This window comes from Nanorana parkeri, unplaced genomic scaffold (genome assembly GCF_000935625.1).
Source record: "Nanorana parkeri isolate BGI_ZX_2015 unplaced genomic scaffold, ASM93562v1 scaffold13, whole genome shotgun sequence".
Taxonomy (NCBI): Eukaryota; Metazoa; Chordata; class Amphibia; order Anura; family Dicroglossidae; genus Nanorana; species Nanorana parkeri.
This window is the reverse complement of record NW_017306281.1, coordinates 420,521-441,079: the sequence shown is the minus strand read 5'-3', so window position 1 is coordinate 441,079 and position 20,559 is coordinate 420,521. Positions and strand designations below refer to the sequence as shown.

Sequence of the window (20,559 nt, the reverse complement as noted above, 5' to 3'; positions counted from 1 at the left end):
ACTCAGCGGACAGTGAGGACGGACTGTGAAGTTCCATTGGATCCATCCTTTTATTCACAACTGTTCCTCACTTAAAGGATATCGGCGCTCGGTGATCATTCACTTGGTGAATGCTGCTCGGGCGTGTGTTCCTGCTCTATGGAAAAATACTTCTCCCCCTGCTATTAGGATGTGGTTTCACAGAATCAAAGACACTTCCTCCAGGTTTAATGCAACATGAGTTCCTTCTCTCGTATTAATATCGCACTCTTATGGGCACTGATTGAGCTTTTGTCTTCTTACCTGACATCTTCCCTTATGTTACCTAGCTATTACTGGCTTCTGTTGTCCCATCCCCCCCTTTTTTCTATTTTCTCCGGTTTTTCTCCCTTCTTTTGTGTTCCACAGGGCTTATGGGTCTTCTACTTAGTCACATAGTTTATTTTTGCTATGCTGATTCTTTTGTGATACATAGGGGGGAATTGATCAAAACTGGAGCAGACAGTCTGGAGCAGTTTCCCATGGCAACCAATCAGCTTCTCTCTTCAGTTTGCTCAGGTATGATTTGAAAATGAGACAGAGAAGCTGATTGGTTGCAGTGCTAATCTGCTCCAGATTTTGTCTGCTCCAGTTGTGATAAATTCCCCCCATAGTGTTTTGTTCCTATACGCCTTATTCCTGTAATGTTTCATCACTGTACATTGCCCGAGTGCTTTCTTTTTCTTCTGTATTTTAATTAAAATGTTTCTGCTTAAATAAAGAATTTAAAAAAACAAATCCAGCAATATAAAATCCACCCTGGATAAAGTCACACCTTTGACGCAATGTATGTAGGGTGGAGCTGGGAAGCACGGTGCATGGCTGACGGAGTTCACAGTATTGAGAAGCGTATAACCAATTTTGATGCAATTTGTTTTTAATCTACATGTGAATTTGAATAAAGCGCTTTTTTTTTTGCATCTTCCTCTAGCATCTTCCTCCGTACTGTGAATGCGGAATGTGTAATACATCACTTCCGCATTCACCCGTCAGTCATCTGGCTGCTATAGCCAGAGAAAAGAAGCCGATGAAGCAGATCTGTGCTTCAGCAGCTTCTTTGGGGGTCCACAGGTGACATTAGGGGTCCTAGAGACCCCCAATGTATTCATAAAGAGAACCTGTCAGTGTGCCTTTGCTATTATATAGGGGGATTGTTATCCCCCTATGTGATAGCAATAACAATAAGTGTAAAAAAAAAAAGTCCCATATAAAAAAAAAAAAAAACCCAAAATGTTTAAGTCCCCCACCCCCACGTTTACGCACATATAAACGTAAATACGCATTCGATGCGCCAGCGTATGAACATGGCAATTGCGCTACACATTACATATCGCCGCAAACGTCGCAGTGAGAGCAATTTTAGGGCCATCAATCACTGATAACACTAAACTGATAGCACTAAAAACTTTTAAAGCGTCGCCTATGGCCAATTTTGGGTATTGTAGTTTTTAGACAAATTGCACAATTTTAGGGCTTGATATGTTTGGTGTCTATTTACCCGACAAGATCCCGTGTTTTATATTTTAGCAAAAAGTTGGGTAATGATAAATGTTTTATCATTTAATTTAGGGGAAATTTTCGGTAATTTTTCCTTAATATATTAAAAAATAAAAGTGCTGTGGTGATTAAATACCACCAAAAGAAAGCTCTATCTGTCCCCAAAAAAGGGTGTAAAATTCATTTCAGTACAGCGCTGCATGACGGAATAAACGTCAGTCAAAGTACCGCAGCGCTGAATACTGAAAAATGGCCTGGACAGGAAGGGGGTTTAAAACAGCAGACTTCAAGTGGTTAAAACCCATAGTGCACCCTATAAGTTCTCCATGTTCTCTCCTATAACCAACAGTGCACCCCATAGGTTCCCCATGTGTCCTATACCAAACAGTGCACCCTATAAGTTCTCCATGTTCTCTCCTATAACCAACAGTGCACCCCATAGGTTCCCCATGTGTCCTATACCAAACAGTGCACCCTATAAGTTCTCCATGTTCTCTCCTATAACCAACAGTGCACCCCATAGGTTCCCCATGTGTCCTTTACCCAACAGTGCACCCCATAGGTTCCCCAAGTGTCCTATAACCAACAATGCACCACATAGGTTCCCCAAGTGTCCTATAACCAACAGTGCACCCCATAGGTTCCCCATGTTTCCTATAACCAACAGTGCACCCCATGTGTCCTATACCCAACAGTGCACACCATAGGTTCCCCATGTGTCCTATACCAAACAGTGCACCCTATAAGTTCTCCATGTTCTCTCCTATAACCAACAGTGCACCCCATAGGTTCCCCATGTGTCCTATACCAAACAGTGCACCCTATAAGTTCTCCATGTTCTCTCCTATAACCAACAGTGCACCCCATAGGTTCCCCATGTGTCCTTTACCCAACAGTGCACCCCATAGGTTCCCCAAGTGTCCTATAACCAACAATGCACCACATAGGTTCCCCAAGTGTCCTATAACCAACAGTGCACCCCATAGGTTCCCCATGTTTCCTATAACCAACAGTGCACCCCATGTGTCCTATACCCAACAGTGCATCCCATAGGTTCCCCATGTGTCCTATACCCAACAGCGCACCCCATGTGTCCTATACCCAATAGTGCACCTCATAGGTTCCCCATGTGTCCTATACCCAACAGTGCACCCCATAGGTTCCCCATGTGTCCTATAACCAACAGTGCGCTCTCTTACGCCCTGCAGTGCAACCTAAACACCCACTTTGCATCCCATTCACTCTCCCGCACCCCCACAGTGGACCTTTTGCTCTCACCTGCATCCCAACAGGGCATCCAATGCACTCAGCTGCGCCTTATGTTCTTCCATGCATCCCACATGACACCTCGTGTCTCCCCCTGAACCCCATTTTTATGACACATCATCTCTTCGTGCGTGTTACTCTACTAATCCACCACATACATAGCACTGCCACATCCTTCCGTCACTCTAGATTACACCGTGACGAAGAAGCTCCACCCTTCCATGTGACCATCACATGACATCTGATGTCCCGCCCCTCTGCCAAACAACTCCATTCTATCGTCTTCCGTGTTCCTATTGGCCACTGTTCTGACGCGCGTTGTTGCAAAGCCGTAACGTTGTGTACGATAGATAGGCGGTGTGGTTGCCGGTGTTCCTGTGTTAGAAATGGCCAGCGTTCACGAGAGCTTGTACTTCAATCCTATGATGACCAATGGAGTGGTACATGCCAATGTGTTTGGCATTAAAGACTGGGTGACCCCGTACAAGATCTCAGTGCTTGTACTACTGAGCGAGATGACGAAGAACATGGAGATCAGTATGCTGGAGAAGAGGCGTCTGAATAAACACATCCTGCCACTTCTCCAGGTTAGTGAACCCATGGGAGTCCTCCTTCCATTCTATACATTAGACTGGGCTACAAGTATTACTGACCATCCAGGGACTCCCTTTTTATTTCAAATCATTGTAGGTGGACAATTGTGTTTTCATTAGGGGCGGGGCATTCATTTCTAATGGGCGTGTCTACAAGAGGCATTGGTATCATTTCTATATTGGTCCAGCTTGGCCCCCTGTAAGTATACATATCATATACTTGATCGGCCCACAGGGAACTGTAAAGCACTCTGTTAGCCAGAGTTATTACAATGCTGGCCGTGATCTTCCTAAGTATTGCTTCTCTGCCTTTTGGCTAAGATCAAGTGTAGTATATGTTCTTATCAGTTGTTGGAGGGGAGAGGATGCTGCCACCCGATGGGAGAACATTCTAGTACCCTCTGACGTAATGGTGGGTGTCGGAGGACGGTTCGGTCCACTGCTAGTTGCGTCAGGCCCTGATGTACGGGTAAACCCTAGACAGTGGGAGGACCCCCGACGGCACTACCTCCTGATGTGAGCGGAGAACCACGGGGTCTGGCCTGAGGGTTCGGGGGCGGCAGAAGCCCGTGGTGTTGTGCCCCCTGGGGGTGGTGTCCCAGGGGTGCTCAGGAAGTCACATGGGTGTGGGACCCCACATGACTCACTGGCACTTGGTCACACACCACCTTGCAATTTTCTGCACTTCGCCTCCAAGACAGGCCTTATGGCTAGTCTGGGGCAATATTTTTGCACTACGGCCCCTAAGGCCTGTCAGAGTGGTGCACTCGCACTTTAGATTTATTTATGCACTAGATCCACGATTGGCACTTTTTTATTTTACTATTTGACCCACAGATGCGGAAGGTGCAGGTTTCTTCGGGGCCTATTCCTGAAGCTGGGAGGAGATTCGGTGCCTCCTACGGGGTTCTCTGTCTCCTCCCACCCAGGAGGGGGGTTTCTCTTCGGGAGATCCCCCCTGCCTAGTACTGTGAGGGACCCGCTCCGGCAGGTCCCCGAAGGAAATGGGTCCACCGGCCTTCGGGTTGGTGGGCCAACAGTCTCAACCCCTGTCAGGAGCCTTTCCTGGGGGGTCGGGAAAGTAGGTCCCTTCTTTGGAAGGACCTTGCACCCTTGTGCACGTTTTTGTGTGCTGTGATTTCACGGTTCACTTTATTTGTTCACAGGGGGAAGTTTGTTTTGATGCACGTCCACAGGCTTCGATTAAAAAAAAATAAAAAATGTTCTTATCAGTTTTCAGGGGAGAACGACACCATCCTTGAACCGGGGGATGGTGGCTTAGTATTCCTTGATGTGATAGGTGGGTGCTGGAGGGTTTTCCTTTCCTCCTGGGTTAATTCTGGTCCGGTTCGCCTGCTGGGCTTGTCCCCAGTTGTAGGTAGAAAATTCGCCGGTACTAATGCCTACTGGTAGGGATGGGGCTGCATTTGTCTGGCCGGAGGGTTCGGGTGGCGGCAGAGGCCCATGGTGCTGTGCCCCCTGGGGTTGGTGTCCCAGGGGTGCCAGAAAATCACTAGGGTGTGGGACCCCACATGTGATTTCACTGACACTTGGTCACGGCACCTACCCGCTTTTTTCTGCACTACGCCTCTAGTCACATGGGTGTGGGACCCCACATGACTCACTGGCACTTGGTCCCACACCACCTTGCAATTTTCTGCACTTCGCCTCCAAGACAGGCCTTATGGCTAGTCCGGGGCAATATTTTTGCACTCCGGCCCCTAAGGCCTGTCAGCGTTGTGCACTGACACTTTAGCTTTATTTATGCACGATTGGCACTTTTGATTTCACAGAAGACGGAGGGTGCGGGTATCTTCGGGGCCCATTCCTGATGTCGGGGAGGAGATTCTGTGACCCTCTATGGGGCCCCCTGTCTCCTCCCACTCGGGGGTCTCCCTTCAGTGGAGCCCCCACCTAGTACTCGGGGTCTGCCGGCCTCCGGGTAGGTGGACCTAGTCTGTACAGTCTATTTAAAGTGCGGAACCCAACAGTTTTTGCAGAGAATACAGTGATAGACACCAAGTACACTGCAAACACATTTGGCATAAAATATTTAGAGAACATCATTTGACACTGACCTTTCCTCTACAGCATCTGTTGTTGAAGGTTTTTGCAGGTGTCATCATGTGTAATAAAACTAGTTTGCACTCTGTCACCCAGCCTGATACAATGTAGGACATAAGTGTATACCATGCAGGGGTCAGGAATATAATGTACAACACAGAGTATACAGTGCATGAACCAGGTGTATAATGTTCCACATAGTGAGTGCACTGCAGAGGTCAGGACTATAATCTACGACATAGTGAATGTAGTGCGGGGGTCAGGAGTAAACTGTACAGCATAGCTCATACAGTGCAGGGGTTAGAAATATAACATACAACATAGTTTATATAATGAAGGGGTCAGGAGTATCATGTACAACCTAGTGAATGCAGTGATTGGGTCAGGAGTGTAATGTACAGCTTAGTGTATAAAGTGCAGAGGGTCAAGTGTATAGTGTACAATATAGTAAATTCAATGTGTAATAGCAAGTGCGGTGCAGGGGTCAGGTGCGTTATGTACAATATAGTGTATACAGTGCAACATAGTGAATGCAGTACAAGGGTCAGGAGTATAATGTATTGCAGAGTGTATACAGTGCAGGGGCCAGGTTTATGCCATACAAAATGGTGTATACATTGCAGGGGTCAGGAGTATAACATAGAATATACAGTGCAGGGCCAAGAGTATAATGCAATACAGGGGTTAGGACTATGTAAGATACAGCACTGTGTACAGAGTACAGTGGTCCGTAATATTGTGCCCTTTACTTCCTGATCAGTAGGAGAAGAATCTTGGCTCTCACCAGCTCTTTTACTGCTGCCTTTTCTCAGTGGAAAGGCTGCTGGGCAGAGGTAGTGACAGATTCAGCAAGCTTTACACTGTGCGACACAGCTTTTCAGGGACAGCTGATACAGTGTATTACAAGTGAGGATGCCGTGGCAAGGATTACCAGTGAGAGGGTTACGTTTTTATTCTGCCCGGAGTTCTTCTTTAGAATTCAGTGCATCGCCACACACAGCACTGGCGGAACTACCAGGGTCGCAGCGGTCGCAATTGCGACCGGGCCCTGGTGTTCCGCCACTTGGGGGGGTCCAGCAAGGAAGTAGAGGCCCACCCCTCCCCCCGGGATCGTGCCGCTCCTTACCTGTCGCACAGCCACCCGCAGCATGTACGGGCGGCTGTGCGAAAGGGCTGGAGACGCTGTCACTGATCCCGGAGAATGAGCTGGCCCTGCCTCTTAGGGGTGGAGCTAAGATGGCTGTCTCTTAGCTCCGCCCCCTGGTCGCCAAGACGAGGAAGAGGGCCATGGGCCTTGGGGGGGGGGGCCCCTTCATGGTTTCTTGCACTGGGGCCCTGAAGGTTCTAGTTACGCCTCTGACACACAGCATTTGTATCTGTGCATTGTGATGCTCTATAGTGCACAATATATGTGTGTTGTATTGCAATTAACAATGGATGTCAAAGCAAAAATACAGTGTATTACCATAATGCATTGTAATGTGCGTTGTGGTATAAACATAGAGAAGGCAAGCTGTCTTTTCCAATGACTTGCCCCAGCCTGTGTCGGTGGGTAAATTATCAGTTTTAGATGCTTCAGAGACCATTTAGATTTCATTTGACCTGTAGTTGACCTCTCCTCTGTATTGTATCTGACCTCTTTTTGAGTTTTGGGGACGGACGGACGGGAGTATGAAACTGTCATTGATCATATATACATGTACAAATGTACCCTACTAATTGGAAAATAAATTAATTAAAAAAAACACTTTTTTTTCTGTGCAGGGTCCAGATATGTCACTGTCAAAACTGCTGAAAATTATTGAAGAATGCTGTCCAAATGTGGCCAGTTCAGTGCAAATCAGGTAACACTTCCCCCGATTGCTCAGAGGCTTTGGTCACAAGTATATGACATGTTGCCGGTCCTCTTTCAGAGAAGGCTACCTATTAACCCGAGAGAAGCCTAACTAAACGTTCGCCCTTAACATCTTTCTAAACACCAATTTACTTTGAAGACCCATGTGTCGACAGTCACAAAACAGGTGATTGCTGGAGTATGGCTCTCAGACAAACTTAGCATAATGGCAGTGAAGCAGACACTACAGTGGGTCCTGGTTAACTAGAAGTTAACTGCTAAATTGTGGGACAGAATGCCCAGGGTCTGGGAACCGTGGGTCTCCAACTCTCTGCTTCCTACTTTTGATAGAATATTGTTGGAAATCTAACCCCTTAATACTCCATTCACAAACTTCTTTGGGGTCACGAAACCCCTTGGCCCTTGTATTCTTACTTCTTTTCTATGCTTTTCCTTTTCGTCTCTGAGCCTCATCACCCTACCGTTTAATGTTAATATCTTTGATCTACCAGTCTTTAAAGGTCCCTCCGCTTATGATATGACAGTTGTGGTTTCTTGATCTCACATCCAGACTAGTTATTGTTCCCTTACATTATAGATGCACTGGGACTAGTATCGGTGCCGATACCGAGTATTTGGGAGAGTACTCGTACTCGCCCAAATGCTCCTGATCCTTCTCTCAGGACACCGCTCCATGTTCCCTCATCACCAGGGAGCATGGAGCTAGCTTCATGGCCAGTCAGGAAGTTGGGGGATGAGTTGTGACTCGCCCCCTGGATTCCTGATTGGTCGGGAAGCCGGCTCCATGCTCTCTCCTCAGAAAGCCAGGCAGCATGTAATGACTCGCCACCCGGCTTCCTGATTGGCCGGGAAGCCAGCTCCATGTTCCATCATCCATTCATGGCCAGTCAGGATGTTGGGGGATGAGTTGTGACTCGCCCCCTGGATTCCTGATTGGCCGGGAAGCCGGCTCCATGCTTCCTTGTCACCTGGTGACGAGGGAGCATGGAGGCTTCCTGGCTAAAAATATTGGTACTCAATACCGAAAAACCGGTATCTGTGCCTTCCTACCTTACATTTTAAAAGTTAATACCATATCTTGTTTATGCCTCCTTGTCATGTTTTATATCCATTGTTTGTTGCTGTATTTATCCTATATTTGCCAATTAATTTTTTTTTAATTTGACAAAGTAACACTTTTTGTTCATAGACGGAAACCATATACACGTTTGTGAGTTGGTTTTGACGTGGTCGTTTATTTTGAATATTATACGACAGTTTCTGAAATGTCTCTGTTTGCATTTTCTCTGCAGAATAAAGCTGATGGCTGAAGGAGAGTTAAAAGACATGGAACAGTTTTTTGATGAACTCTCTGATTCATTCTCAGGAACAGAGCCTGATGTGCACAAAACCAGTGTTGTTGGTAGGTTCAATATAATGAGAGTGATTGAAACCCTCTCCACCCCCCAACTGCCCGCCCCGCCCCCGATATATCTTCCAGGGCAACATCAGAGAGATGGGATCAACCCTCTTAAAACAGGAAACGCATCATCTACAATTAAAATAAAAGGGGCGGTGCTGCCCAACCGCCTCAGTTTTTTGTGTTTCCTCAGGACTAACAGTAACTATCGTAACCGGGTTTTTTTCTTCATAGGCCACCATTCTATTTGCAGGGGCCTCGCAGTGCATGCTCCCCCATGAATCAGGGACAGTGGACCTGGAGGGGTTACATGCCTGGGCTTGTCCTAGGATTGACCTTCTGCGGTTATCCTAATTATGGGACCCTCCCTCCACAACTCTTATTCGCCTTGAGAAGAAACAACCATCCCCGGGTGCATATCGGCTCTAGTGGAGCTTTTCCTTACTCACATTTAGTTCAGCTTCGAGTTCTCTGCATTGCCTTGAGTAGAGGGGGCGGTGGCCATCCATGATCCCTATGTGTGCTGCCATGTTGTGGATATTCATATCCAGTGGCATAGCATCCTGGGCCTCCTAGGATGGACAGCTATGCGTGGGAGTCGTGGGTACACCCTGGCGCCAGCATCCACAGACGCCAGCGAGGGAGTGCAGCGGGTGAGGGACAGAGCCACAAGCAGTCTTGAACAGGAATGTTCCAGCAAGCTTCCCCCTGGTCGGCAATGCTACACCATGAGCCTGATTCTGCTGTGTCAGTTGCCTCAAATTCAGACACTAATGGCCCCAAGGTACGTTGGAAGTCTTCCTCCTACCTCCCATACTGTGGGTAGGGCACCGGTGGGGGGACGACCCTTGGGAGGTGGCCTCCTTTTGGGTGTCGGTTGCTTGGGGTTGTAGTGCCTCTTACTAACCTAGGTTTGGTATGTGTTACACGTCTCTTCCACCAGGTCGGTGGCTGATTGGAGGCAAGGGCTGCAGTGCAAACAAATTTTCAATCTGCAGAGCAGCAACCTATTTTACTCCTTACTACGCTTATATCATCTTAGTGGTGCGCAGGAGTATTGGATTGTTTCTCCAAATTTCACACTCTTTGGCAGTCTCTCATTTTTGTTGTGGGGGTAGTATATAAGAAGAGTTATCAGCCTAGGATGTTTTTTTGCACTTACATCAGACCTTTGGGTCATAGGCAGCAGCCTATCTATATAAGCAAGGCAAACCTTTGGAGTGTATGGGAGCCATGCAATTTAGTCTGCTTCAGTTTTGATAAATACCCCCATGTGTTTAAATCTTGTCTCTCTGTATGATAGCAAGCATCTAAACCTTTCAGAGTGAAGGTTTTTTTTTTTCTTCCAATCTACAATTTGCTCACAGGCTGAGCTGATCCATTAATTGTAGCTATTTGGGTGTATCTGCCTTACAGGTGTGGGGCCTTTACTGATGGCTCTGGATACATCTCAGAGTGCGCAGCACTCGCACAGTCCATGATGAGGGCTTTTTTAGATGGATTGCTATGGTTTTATATCTCTGGGACAGAGACCACATACAGGAATATATTTCAGTGGCTAGGTGAAGCTGTAGGCAGAGTTCCTGGCCATATGCTGACTGTAATACAAGTCTTTCTCTTGTCTACATCTCTTGTTGATGCATAAATTGGAGATAGATAATCTGTAGGCGATTGTATAACTATACTATCTGCAAGCTAACCAATTGACTGCATTAGTGAAAGCATAATTTGGTTTTTTGAAGTTGTGAATCTAAATATGTGTTTTTGAAGCTGATTTCATTCTCTGAGCACTTGTCTAAATATCTTATCTACAAGTTAATAATTTTCTGCTTTAGTGAAAGTAGTATGTGTATATGCTGGGAGCATTCGTATTCTATTCTACTAACTAGATACTAAAATTACTGTTATAGTTGAAATATCATTGTCTTATGACGGAAATGTAAATCTCAGTATCTGTGCATACCTCATGTATTGGTATTACTATGCTGTCTCAGAAATAATCAATTTATTGCTTTAGTAAAGTATTGAGTCATGAGATTCAACATGTGTGCATACCTTGTGTATTTGTATTACTATGCGATCTCAGTAATAACCAGTTACTGCTTTAGTCTAAGCATTGGTTCATGAGGTGGTTATGAATCTCTGTTTTGATGCATGCCTAGTGTGTTGGTTTACTATAATCTCAGAATTCACCAAATTGGAGCTTTAGTGAAAGCATCATTGATCCATGGGACGTTAGGAATCTCAATATCTATGCATAACTTGTGTATAGGTATACTATACTGCCTCCAAAACAACCAATTTTAGTGAAGCTTTATGGGTCATGAATCTCAGTTTCTGTACATATCTTGTTTTTTGGTATTAATATATGGTCTCCAAAATAACCAAATTACTGTTTTAGTGGAAGGATTATTGATTCATGAGGTAGTTATGAATTTCGGTATCTACGCATTTCTTTTCTTCCTATTGTTCATCTCCATTACGTGGTGGATTGATAGGATTTGCAATTTACCAAAAAATAAGATTGTTTTTGGTATAATTTCAGCTCCCATTGAATGACACAGTGAAGTTGATTTTGTCAAGATCAACAGATTTTTTTTTTCTACATTTGCTGAAAAGGTTTTAATTTTTCAGGGTAAAAACAAACACGAGGAGTTTTATTGCTTCCCTATACCTGAAGTACCAGGTATATCAATTTGCTCCCGTTCACAGATAAAGCAGTGGGAAGCGAATGAAAAGTGGGGATAAGCTGCCGCAGGGACACTCTCTTTAAAGTGAACATGTTACTTTCCTCTTCATGGCCAAAACAGGGGATCAGTTTATAGTTTGTGGTAAGAGACTGTTAAGGTTACTATAGAATTTAGAATCTACACCGACTACTCCATGCTGGTATACTACTGCATATGCCTAACTCATCCCATTTCAAGGTATCATTGTGTAATGAACATCCATTTAAGTCAGGACAGTTGCTATTTTATATAAAAACATGCTTATTATTGGGTTTCATCTTCAAAAACTGATATATATATTATTCCTGTTATTAGGGCTGTTCCTTCGTCACATGATCCTGGCCTACAACAAACTTTCATTCAGTCAGGTATACAAGCTGCACACCTCACTACATAGTTACTATCACAGCGATAAGGCCAAGACTTTACCGAAGGCAGAAAATGAAGATGCGGAGATGGATCTCTGTAACAGTGAAGAAGAAGAAGAAGAAAATGAAGGTGGAAAGATGGCAAAAGAAGATCTTGATTTTGCGATCGGGTAATCGTTGTTAAATGTTTTTGTACTTACGCTTCTTTCTTTTCCTAAATTCTGTTTGAGTTGACATTTCTTTTCAAAACCTTTTGTATATCTACACTAATGTTTATATTGCTAGTCCCTTTTGCTTTGTTCTTTGGGAGGATATATCAGATCATTTTGTTGTGGCTGCCCGTGCCATGAACAGGCGTCTCTTTGCATTGTTAGCGTTAGGTATTAGCCCTAAGGCCTGGTTCACACCTGAGAGTTTTACAGCGCGTTCCTACGCTCAACATGTGAAAACCAATAATTGCTTATGGGCATGGTTCCCACCTGGGCGTATTTCAGCGCATAGGAACGTGCTAAAAAAAAAGACCCTACGCCCAAAGAAGTACAGGAGCTTCTTTGGGGCGTTTTGCCACGCGTTTACAATGGTATTCCCGAGTGTGGTTTGGGGTTAACAAAGCGGTAACCACGAGCCACACTCGGGAATACAGCGTACAGGTCTTACCTTGTCCGCGATCCCCGATGTGTCTTCCGGCGGCTGCCGACTTCCGGGTTCCGTCCCTTGCGAGCGGCCTCGTTGCAGGGGGGCGGAGCCGGTGGGAAGTTTGAAAGTGAAACCAAGAAAAACATTTTTTTTTTTTTTTGAAATAGAGAAAATAAAGGAAAAAAACAAAAAAAAAATCATACCACCAGCGAAACTCGCTTTTCACTGAACGGAAAAACGTGCTAATAAAACGCGAGAAAAACGAGCAGAAAAAATACGCTCAGGTGTGAACACAGCCTAAGTCAGGAAGGGAGTCCCAGCAATCTAAAAAATGAATAACTATCAGAAATGTCTGGCTATAGAATGCAGAATCAAAAACACGAACAATGATCAGATATAGTGTGCTTTCCCCCGTAATGAAAAGAGAAGCTTGTGCTGATTTATCCATGCGGGGTCTAAAGTCTCATGGTAGAAGAACATACACCGCCTGTCCTTTAGCTTGGATTACAGTAGAGCTGCAGCTAACGATTATTTTCAAAATCGATTAGTTAGCCGATTATTAAGTCCGATTAATCGGATAAAAAATAAAATATTTTTTTTTTAAATAGCTCCAGTGATGGGTCTACTAGTTTGTATTGAGATTGCAGTCCATAACAGGAGCAAGCTTGGAGCGGTGGAAGTAAAAGAGAAAAAAAATAGTGTGGTGTGCAATATAGTGAAATGAAAAGTGTAAAATTATATAGCAATGAATGCAGAATGGCGTAGGCTCTAGAGGACTACAAATCCCAGTAATACATTATACAGCAGGATTTAAAACTAGAGCACTCATTGGAATGTCCTCAAAACATTACAAGGGAGTTTGTTCTTTGCAGAAGTGTGAATAAACCAACATCGACTTTCCTTTCCCATATTGGGGGTCAGTCACTGTGAAGTCGGTAATGGGGTTTTAATCCTGCATTTACACATCAGGCATATATATTTTCCAGTTTTCCCTAGTACGTATCGAAAGGTTCCGGTTTTATTAATGTAGAAGTCCAGATAAAGACCAAAAACCAGTGTCTGCATTTTTAGATGCATCTTTTGGCAAAAAAGCATACAATTCCCATTAGATTCTGGGTTACAGTAATCCCAAAAGACAAAGATAGCCATTGCAGATGGTGGTGTGTTCTGCATCAAAGGTAGCCGAGCAAAGTTCCATAATATTTCATTTATTAGCATTGTATTATAGCCTGCCTGTATGGTTTGTGCCTTCTAAAATACTTTTTATCTCTCAGTTCAGGTAGTTCTTTAACTACACATAGCCATAGCCATGCACATACTGTTTTACTTAAAGGAGAACTATGAGGTGAGTGCTTTTCACTCACCTCATAGTTCTAGCCGACCTGTGACAATGAGACTGTCACAGGTCGGCGTGGGAGATCGGGAGGTTAGGGAACCCATACCGGGTTCCCTCACCTCTCGATCCTGTCACGGTTCTCTTCCGTGACAGGGGAGGGGCTGGATTCCCCACTCCGATCCGCCAGCGCCGACTGGCGGAACGGACGGGGGAGGGGGCGGGTACAGCTGGCTCTGCCTCTAGATAGGCAGAGCCAGCTGTCAGTCACGCAGCTGGGCGGGTCCCGGCACAATTGTTGGGATCCGCTTCAGCTGCGGCGACTCAGTATACCGCGAGCAGCAGCTACAGCTCGCGGTATACTGAGCCTAGGGTGACGGGAGGACGCTAGTTTGTGTTTGGATTCCCCCATATACGCAAAAATTAAATGCTGGGCTAATGTTCCTAACAGATGCGGTCACCGTAAACAATGTTTATTGTGGGGTTATGTTTTTTTTTTTTCTTAGATTACTATTATATGTATAATAGTAGTGCATTGCTTATCCTCCTATCTTACTGCAAGTCTCCTAGACATGTCAGGGGCATTAATGAAGTATCGAACTTTGGGGTTTATTTACTAAAGGAAAATAGTCTGTTTACTTTGCATGCGAATTTACACTTAGTTTAGTGAAATGAGGTGAATTTCTGTTGACTTCATGTCCATCATCATGTGCAAACAAAAATGCAGTTTTGTTTTTGTTTTTTTTGTTTAACTTTCCTTGCTTGTGATTGGGTATTCTCTGCAAAGTGCATTTTCACCACATTCACCAAGCTAAGGGAAAATTCACCTGCAATGTGAGCAGCCTACTAACCTTTACCTACTAACCTTTAGTAATTCACCCCCTTTGTCTCAACTGTGTTTCAATCGGAGTACAGCCAATCCACTTTTTTAAATTACATTTTTCTGAGCTAGGTGTGCTGGGGCATTGTGTTGGCATTTATTTAAATGGCACCCCAACACCTCCCGGCAGGCATGCGTTGCAGCGCAGCATAGTTTTTTCTAATTGCTTCTTAGGGGGAAAAAAATATGTAAATCTTTGATTAAAGTTGTGTGAATTGGGAGCTCAGAGGATCAGGTGAGTATAACTTTTTTTTTTTTCCTCCTTGCAAGAGTTTAATAATATTTTTCCCTGGAGTTTTTCTTTAAGCTCCCCAGCCCCCTTGCATTTCAGAGGAAAAATAAGTGTGGAGAAAAATGTTTCTTTCACAACAGAGCACGTAAAATGTAAGCAGCAATTTTTACATAGTTTACTTAAGTTTTGCTATGTGAATGAGAACATATAACAAATAGAAAATAGGTGTTAGCCCAATCTGGCTGCAAAAACATAAATACACTTTAAATACAATAATCAACTTTGTGGTAATAATGTGATCTAATGATCTGTGTAAAGTGATCTAGTGCTGATATGTGTTCTATTGATTCCTGTCCACTTTAATGCTAGTTCCACCTATCAGTTTACTGCTGCACATTCATGTGTACTTGGTAATGCGTTCTCCTGTGAACAAACGTCCACGTGTTCAATAAAGAGAAAGAAAATGGCTATTGCATATCTTATCATGAAGTGGTTAATACAAGGCGATGGTCTGGCAGCTATATGTATGATAACATGGATGTTTTTTACCTGAGTATATAATGTTTCCCTTAGCAATTTATTGTATAAAAGGGTGAAATTTATACTTAATGACACAATTATTTATTTGTGTTCAACAGAGAAGAGGATCTGGCGTGCAGTGGCCCTTTGTCCCAGAAACAGGCCGAATATTTCCTTTCTCAGCAGGTATGGAGTGATTGGAGTTTGAACTTGTGAACCATTACAGAAAATAATAGTTTTACTTACAATTTGGATTGGGTTGTTGTTGTTTTTGAAGAGTATTTCTAGTGATCGTGCAGCCTTTCTGCAGCTAGATCCCTATACTACATTGGTCTCTCTTGAAATGCAATAGCATAATTGTTGAAGTATTTCTCCACAAACTTTAGTGGACCTTCACTTCAAAAAGTCAATTTCCAACTTTGCAACACTCCAGTGGCATATTAACCAGTTGACATCCGCGGTGTTAAACCCCCTTCCCATCCAGGCCATTTTTCAGTATTCAGCGCTGCGGTACTTTAACTGACATTTATTCCGTCATGCAGCGCTGTACTGAAATGAATTTTATACCCTTTTTTGGGGACAGATAGAGCTTTCTTTTGGTGGTATTTATTCACCACTGGGGGTTTTATTTTTTTACTACGGGCGGACGGCAAGAGGTTAAAAAACAACAACTTGAAAGATGGAAGGTGATTGGCTGATTGCCAAGCACAGCTGCTCCATATTCTGTCTGCTCCAGTTTTGATTAATTCCCCGCACAGTCTTCTGTAAGAAGAATAAAGTTACTCTCTCACTTAAAGTGGTACTACATCCTTGTATCCCTCACAAGGAGGTGCCATCTTCACCTCTATTTGGATTGCAGTTGCTGCACATGTTATCAGCTATGACACCAGCCATAGGAAGGTTTGAAAGTTCACTTGAGAGCTGAAATAAACGCACTGGTAACCTTGTTTGGGAGGCCATTAAATTGGTGGGTAAAGTTCGCTCTAAACATTATACCCACTCTGCAGTAATGCTGGCAGTTGTGGATGGGGAAAAAGCTTATACACTTCCTAAAAGACTCCCAGACCCCCCCCATACTTTCTTACTGGCCTGTCACTATGGAGGGCAGCCTCACTGACCAATGGCAAATAGTGGTAGGCAGGAGGAGACAGGTAAGTGTGCACACTACCACAGCGGTGGGCAACTCCAGCCCTAAAGGTTTTGTGGAACTACAAGTCCCATAAGGCATTGCAAGACTGACAATTACAGACGTGACTCTCAGAGGCATGTTGAAGGGCCGGAGTCGCTCACCCCTGGACTACCTAGGCAAAGCTACTGCACTTCCAATCAGAACAGCTCAGCATTTGGTAAGGCTGAGGAGCCAAAAGCTACTGCGGGTCTGTGCAGACACAACTGCACTTTATACCTATCAGCAACTTTTACATTGGCAAAGGGAAACCTTTCATTGTAATGTTCTAGAAAAATCAAAGCCAATTCACATATAGACTAATGCTTCTCACTAATTTATTTGCAGTCAGTGATCGCTCCTTGCAATATCCACTCACCAGTAATTTGTTTTCCAGGCCTCATTTCTGAAGAATGATGAAAGTAGGGCGCTGTCACCAGTCATGCTACAGAAGGAGCTGAACAATTTATTGAAGTTCAATCCAGACTTTGCAGAAGCTGTGAGTCCTCGATATTTCTGTGTGTTGTGATTCTAAAAATGGCGTGCCAAGTATAAAGAAAAGGTACTCCCTATTCAAGGCAAGCTGTTGGCTCTAGAGCTGCAGGATATGTTTTCAGATGAAAAATCTGCTTCCAGTCTCATCATTGGCACCAAGAAAATATTTTAAGCTTAATGCGTTTGTCATCCTATTTTTTTTTCTTTTTTCATGTGTGGGTTTTTTTGTTTTTTTATCTTTCAGCATTATTTAAGCTATTTAAATAGCTTGCGTGTCCAAGATGTATTCAGTTCAACACACAGCTTGCTGCATTACTTTGACCGCTTGATTCTCACTGGTGCGGAGAGTAAAAGTAACGGGGATGAAGGTTATGGGAGGAGCCTGCGGTATGCAGCACTCAACCTGGCTTCCCTGCATTGCCGCTTCGGGCACTAGTATGTATTATCATATACTTTACACTCACATGCTGCATCTATGCTGATTGCACATACTGACTCAGTAAATATTTGTATACCATAATTGCAATATGTTGTGTGCGCTGGGTCCAGAAGGGGTCTTCCTCCTTTCTCTAACTGCTACCGCTGCCGTACACATAAATTGCCTGTTTTGATAGCAAGGCTCCTGCTGAGAGTCGCTGTCATTAACCAGTTGACATCCGCGGTGTTAAACCCCCTTCCCATCCAGGCCATTTTTCAGTATTCAGCGCTGCGGTACTTTAACTGACATTTATTCCGTCATGCAGCGCTGTACTGAAATGAATTTTATACCCTTTTTTAGGGACAGATAGAGCTTTCTTTTGGTGGTATTTATTCACCACTGGGGGTTTTATTTTTTTACTATATTAAGGAAAAATTACCGAAATTTAAAAAAAAAAACAGTTTCCCCTATATTAAATGATAAAACATTTATTATTACCCAATTTTTTGGTAAAATATAAAAGATGGGGTCACGTCGGGTAAAAAGACACTAAACATGTCTTGGGGGGGTGCCGCGAACGAGCACATATAGGCGATCGGCGGGCTATGGACCCGCCGATCGCCTATATGTGAAACACCCGGTAACGGGTGTGTGCATTTAGCGGGTCTTTTCTGCCCGTGCGTGCCCGCTAGGGGGCGCGCGCGAGCAGAAAAAAATTGCCGTCTGGAGACGGCAACCCGCAGATGCTGCAGTGCCGTCCGTCCGTTTTTTTACTACGGGCGGACGGCAAGAGGTTAAAGACAGCTGAATTTTTTTTTCTTTTTTTTAATGTAATTCGCTTTAATCTTCTTCCCTTTTTTTTGTCTGTGTTGTATTTATAAAAAGTGCAACATTTGAAGAAAAAGGGAAAAACCTTTTATTTTGTTGGTAAATTACATTGCATCAGTGTCATTTTTTAAAACCGTACAGATGATAGAAATTGATTTTAACAGTTAACAAAAATAAAAAATATATATTAACTTTGTCGTTACTAAAGATAGCAAAAGAGTACATATATCATTTCTTTTTTTAGCAGAGGCAGTGCTTTCTTTTGGCAATTTTTTTTTTTTTTGTCCTATGATTTTATTGCTTATGCAACCAATAAACAAAAATGTAACAAAACTGTTTTTGTACTTTGATTAGTGTTAGTATGTATACAAAGTATAAATGTCATATGTTGATTCACATGTTCCTATAAAAAAAAATTGTAACTTCTGTAGGTTTCGTGCTTTAAGTTAAATTGTACCAGGAAGGTGTATCCACAGTCGCTTTGTTTAGTAGAGCGACAATGCTATGTGTAGATTTGTGCTGTGCATATTGTAGTATTGGTCATGTCATTATTTTTGTCATTCACTTTAGTCATCAAGCAGAGCTTGCTCTTCAGGAAGCAATAAGGATAGCACAAGAATCAAGTGATCACGTCTGCCTGCAGCACTGTCTGGTATGTCGAGATTTACATTTACAATGATGATGTTGTTGTTTATTTTGAGACTAACAGCAAAAGAGGGCAGGGAAACATGCAGGCTGCTTTGATGCCGGTCATGAAGTACCTAAACATTCATCAACGTCAATAGCAAATTATATCATCCAAAAGCAGCAATTTTCCCAGGAAAACCGAGAATTGTATAGTGCCACTGTTGATGTTTTGTGTTTTTAATGGGAGGTGGGTTGCACACACCTCCTGTTCCACCTTTATAGAGGGGGAGAACTAATGTAATTAAAAGAGAACTAAAGCCAAACTTTTTTTGCATTTAATTCCTTTCACGGTCAAAGAAGTAAATTTACTAATCTACTTCTGTGACCCAAAGTCAGTATGTAGTGTGCTACTGCCCATTTTGTGACATGGCAGAGCTGCACTGCGGCCGGGAAAGATCCCGACAATATTGTCGCGATCCACCCCGTTGCCTGACGGACAGCTGGCTCTACCTTTCCAGAGCCAGCCCGCCCCTCCCCTGTCTGTCCTTCCTATGGGCACTGGAAGAACAGAGAGTGGAGTGGTGACAGTCACTACTCTCTGCAGGAAGAAGACCTGTGAGTGATTTAGCGGTTTGTGATCACACAGTTCTCGATCTATAGAGCTGACGTGATGCACGTCGACTCCCAATTATTGGGTATATTTTCCTCTCCCAATACTTCTCTTGACGTACTGTCAACTAATGTCTACGGACATCTATGACGGATAAATATATTCAAATGTTATCTTACATTTTCTGCATAAAACATTGATTTGGGCAGCCTCCTGTGCAAGTCATGTGATTTTAAAAGTTTAGGCATTTGGTCATGTGATCATGTGCTTACTGGGAGGATTACAATTCATATTGGTGCTCCCTTGTGCTGCTCGTTACTCTGTTACCACTGTCATCCATGGCTTCCATCTGTATGGCCAGAGAGGTGAATTAAAGGGGTTCTAAACCCTCCCGTTTTTTCATCATGGGATCATGGGATTTGTAGTTCCATGGTTACCTACCCCTGCTGTATTCTATTACTTTTCATTATGTAACATTTATCTGAAAGTAATTTTTGGTGACGGTGATATTTCTCTCCCGTTCATTGAAGGACACAGGGAACAGATCGGAGATCATGTACTGTAGGGTAATATCGCCACCTGCAGGAGAAGGATGCTAGGCACAAAAAAACTAAAGACCAATTACAGCCTAGGGCGGCCCCTGCCGGTGGCCAAACCCCCCACCTACTGAGAAGTCTCCAGTTTTTTGCCTAGCGTCAGGAGTAAGGAGCTAAGAATTGTCCTCGGTATTCTTACCTGCTTCTTCCTGATTTTTTTCAGAGGATTCTTCTAGCAAGTGTTGTCCGGGCGACAGGCTGGATGTGTCGGATCCTTGGAGTCTCCCCTGGATGACCTGCGAGCGTATGCAGGCCCGCTACGGTGGGTCGGCTACGACGGCCCCGCTCCGGCGGGGTGGCCTGTGGGTTCGTCCCAGGGGGGTGCATATGACTGGGGGTCTCGGCTGTCCAGTCACAGCACTTCCCTCAGGCTGCTGGCGCCGCGACTGCGGTCGGGGGCGCCAGTTCTCCGCACAGCACCTGTGGCGTTT

The 20,559-nt window shown here is 44.0% G+C and overlaps 1 protein-coding gene across 3 annotated transcripts in view; it reads left to right on the top strand.

Moving 5' to 3' along the window:
• The window catches only part of ANAPC5 (anaphase promoting complex subunit 5), a 47,518-nt gene that overhangs the window by 11,178 nt on the left and 15,781 nt on the right, over positions 1-20,559 (top strand). For 2 of the 3 annotated variants that reach the window (XM_018557552.1, XM_018557534.1), the window contains exons 1-8: positions 3,062-3,368; positions 7,203-7,282; positions 8,586-8,695; positions 11,737-11,959; positions 15,509-15,575; positions 16,952-17,053; positions 17,294-17,484; positions 18,866-18,947. In XM_018557552.1, the coding sequence (XP_018413054.1) occupies positions 3,168-3,368; positions 7,203-7,282; positions 8,586-8,695; positions 11,737-11,959; positions 15,509-15,575; positions 16,952-17,053; positions 17,294-17,484; positions 18,866-18,947 (1,056 nt within the window). In that variant the 5' untranslated portion in view covers positions 3,062-3,167. Of the gene's footprint in view, positions 1-3,061; positions 3,369-7,202; positions 7,283-8,585; positions 8,696-11,736; positions 11,960-15,508; positions 15,576-16,951; positions 17,054-17,293; positions 17,485-18,865; positions 18,948-20,559 lie in introns of those variants that run through there. The other variant, XM_018557543.1, reaches the window with a different exon arrangement.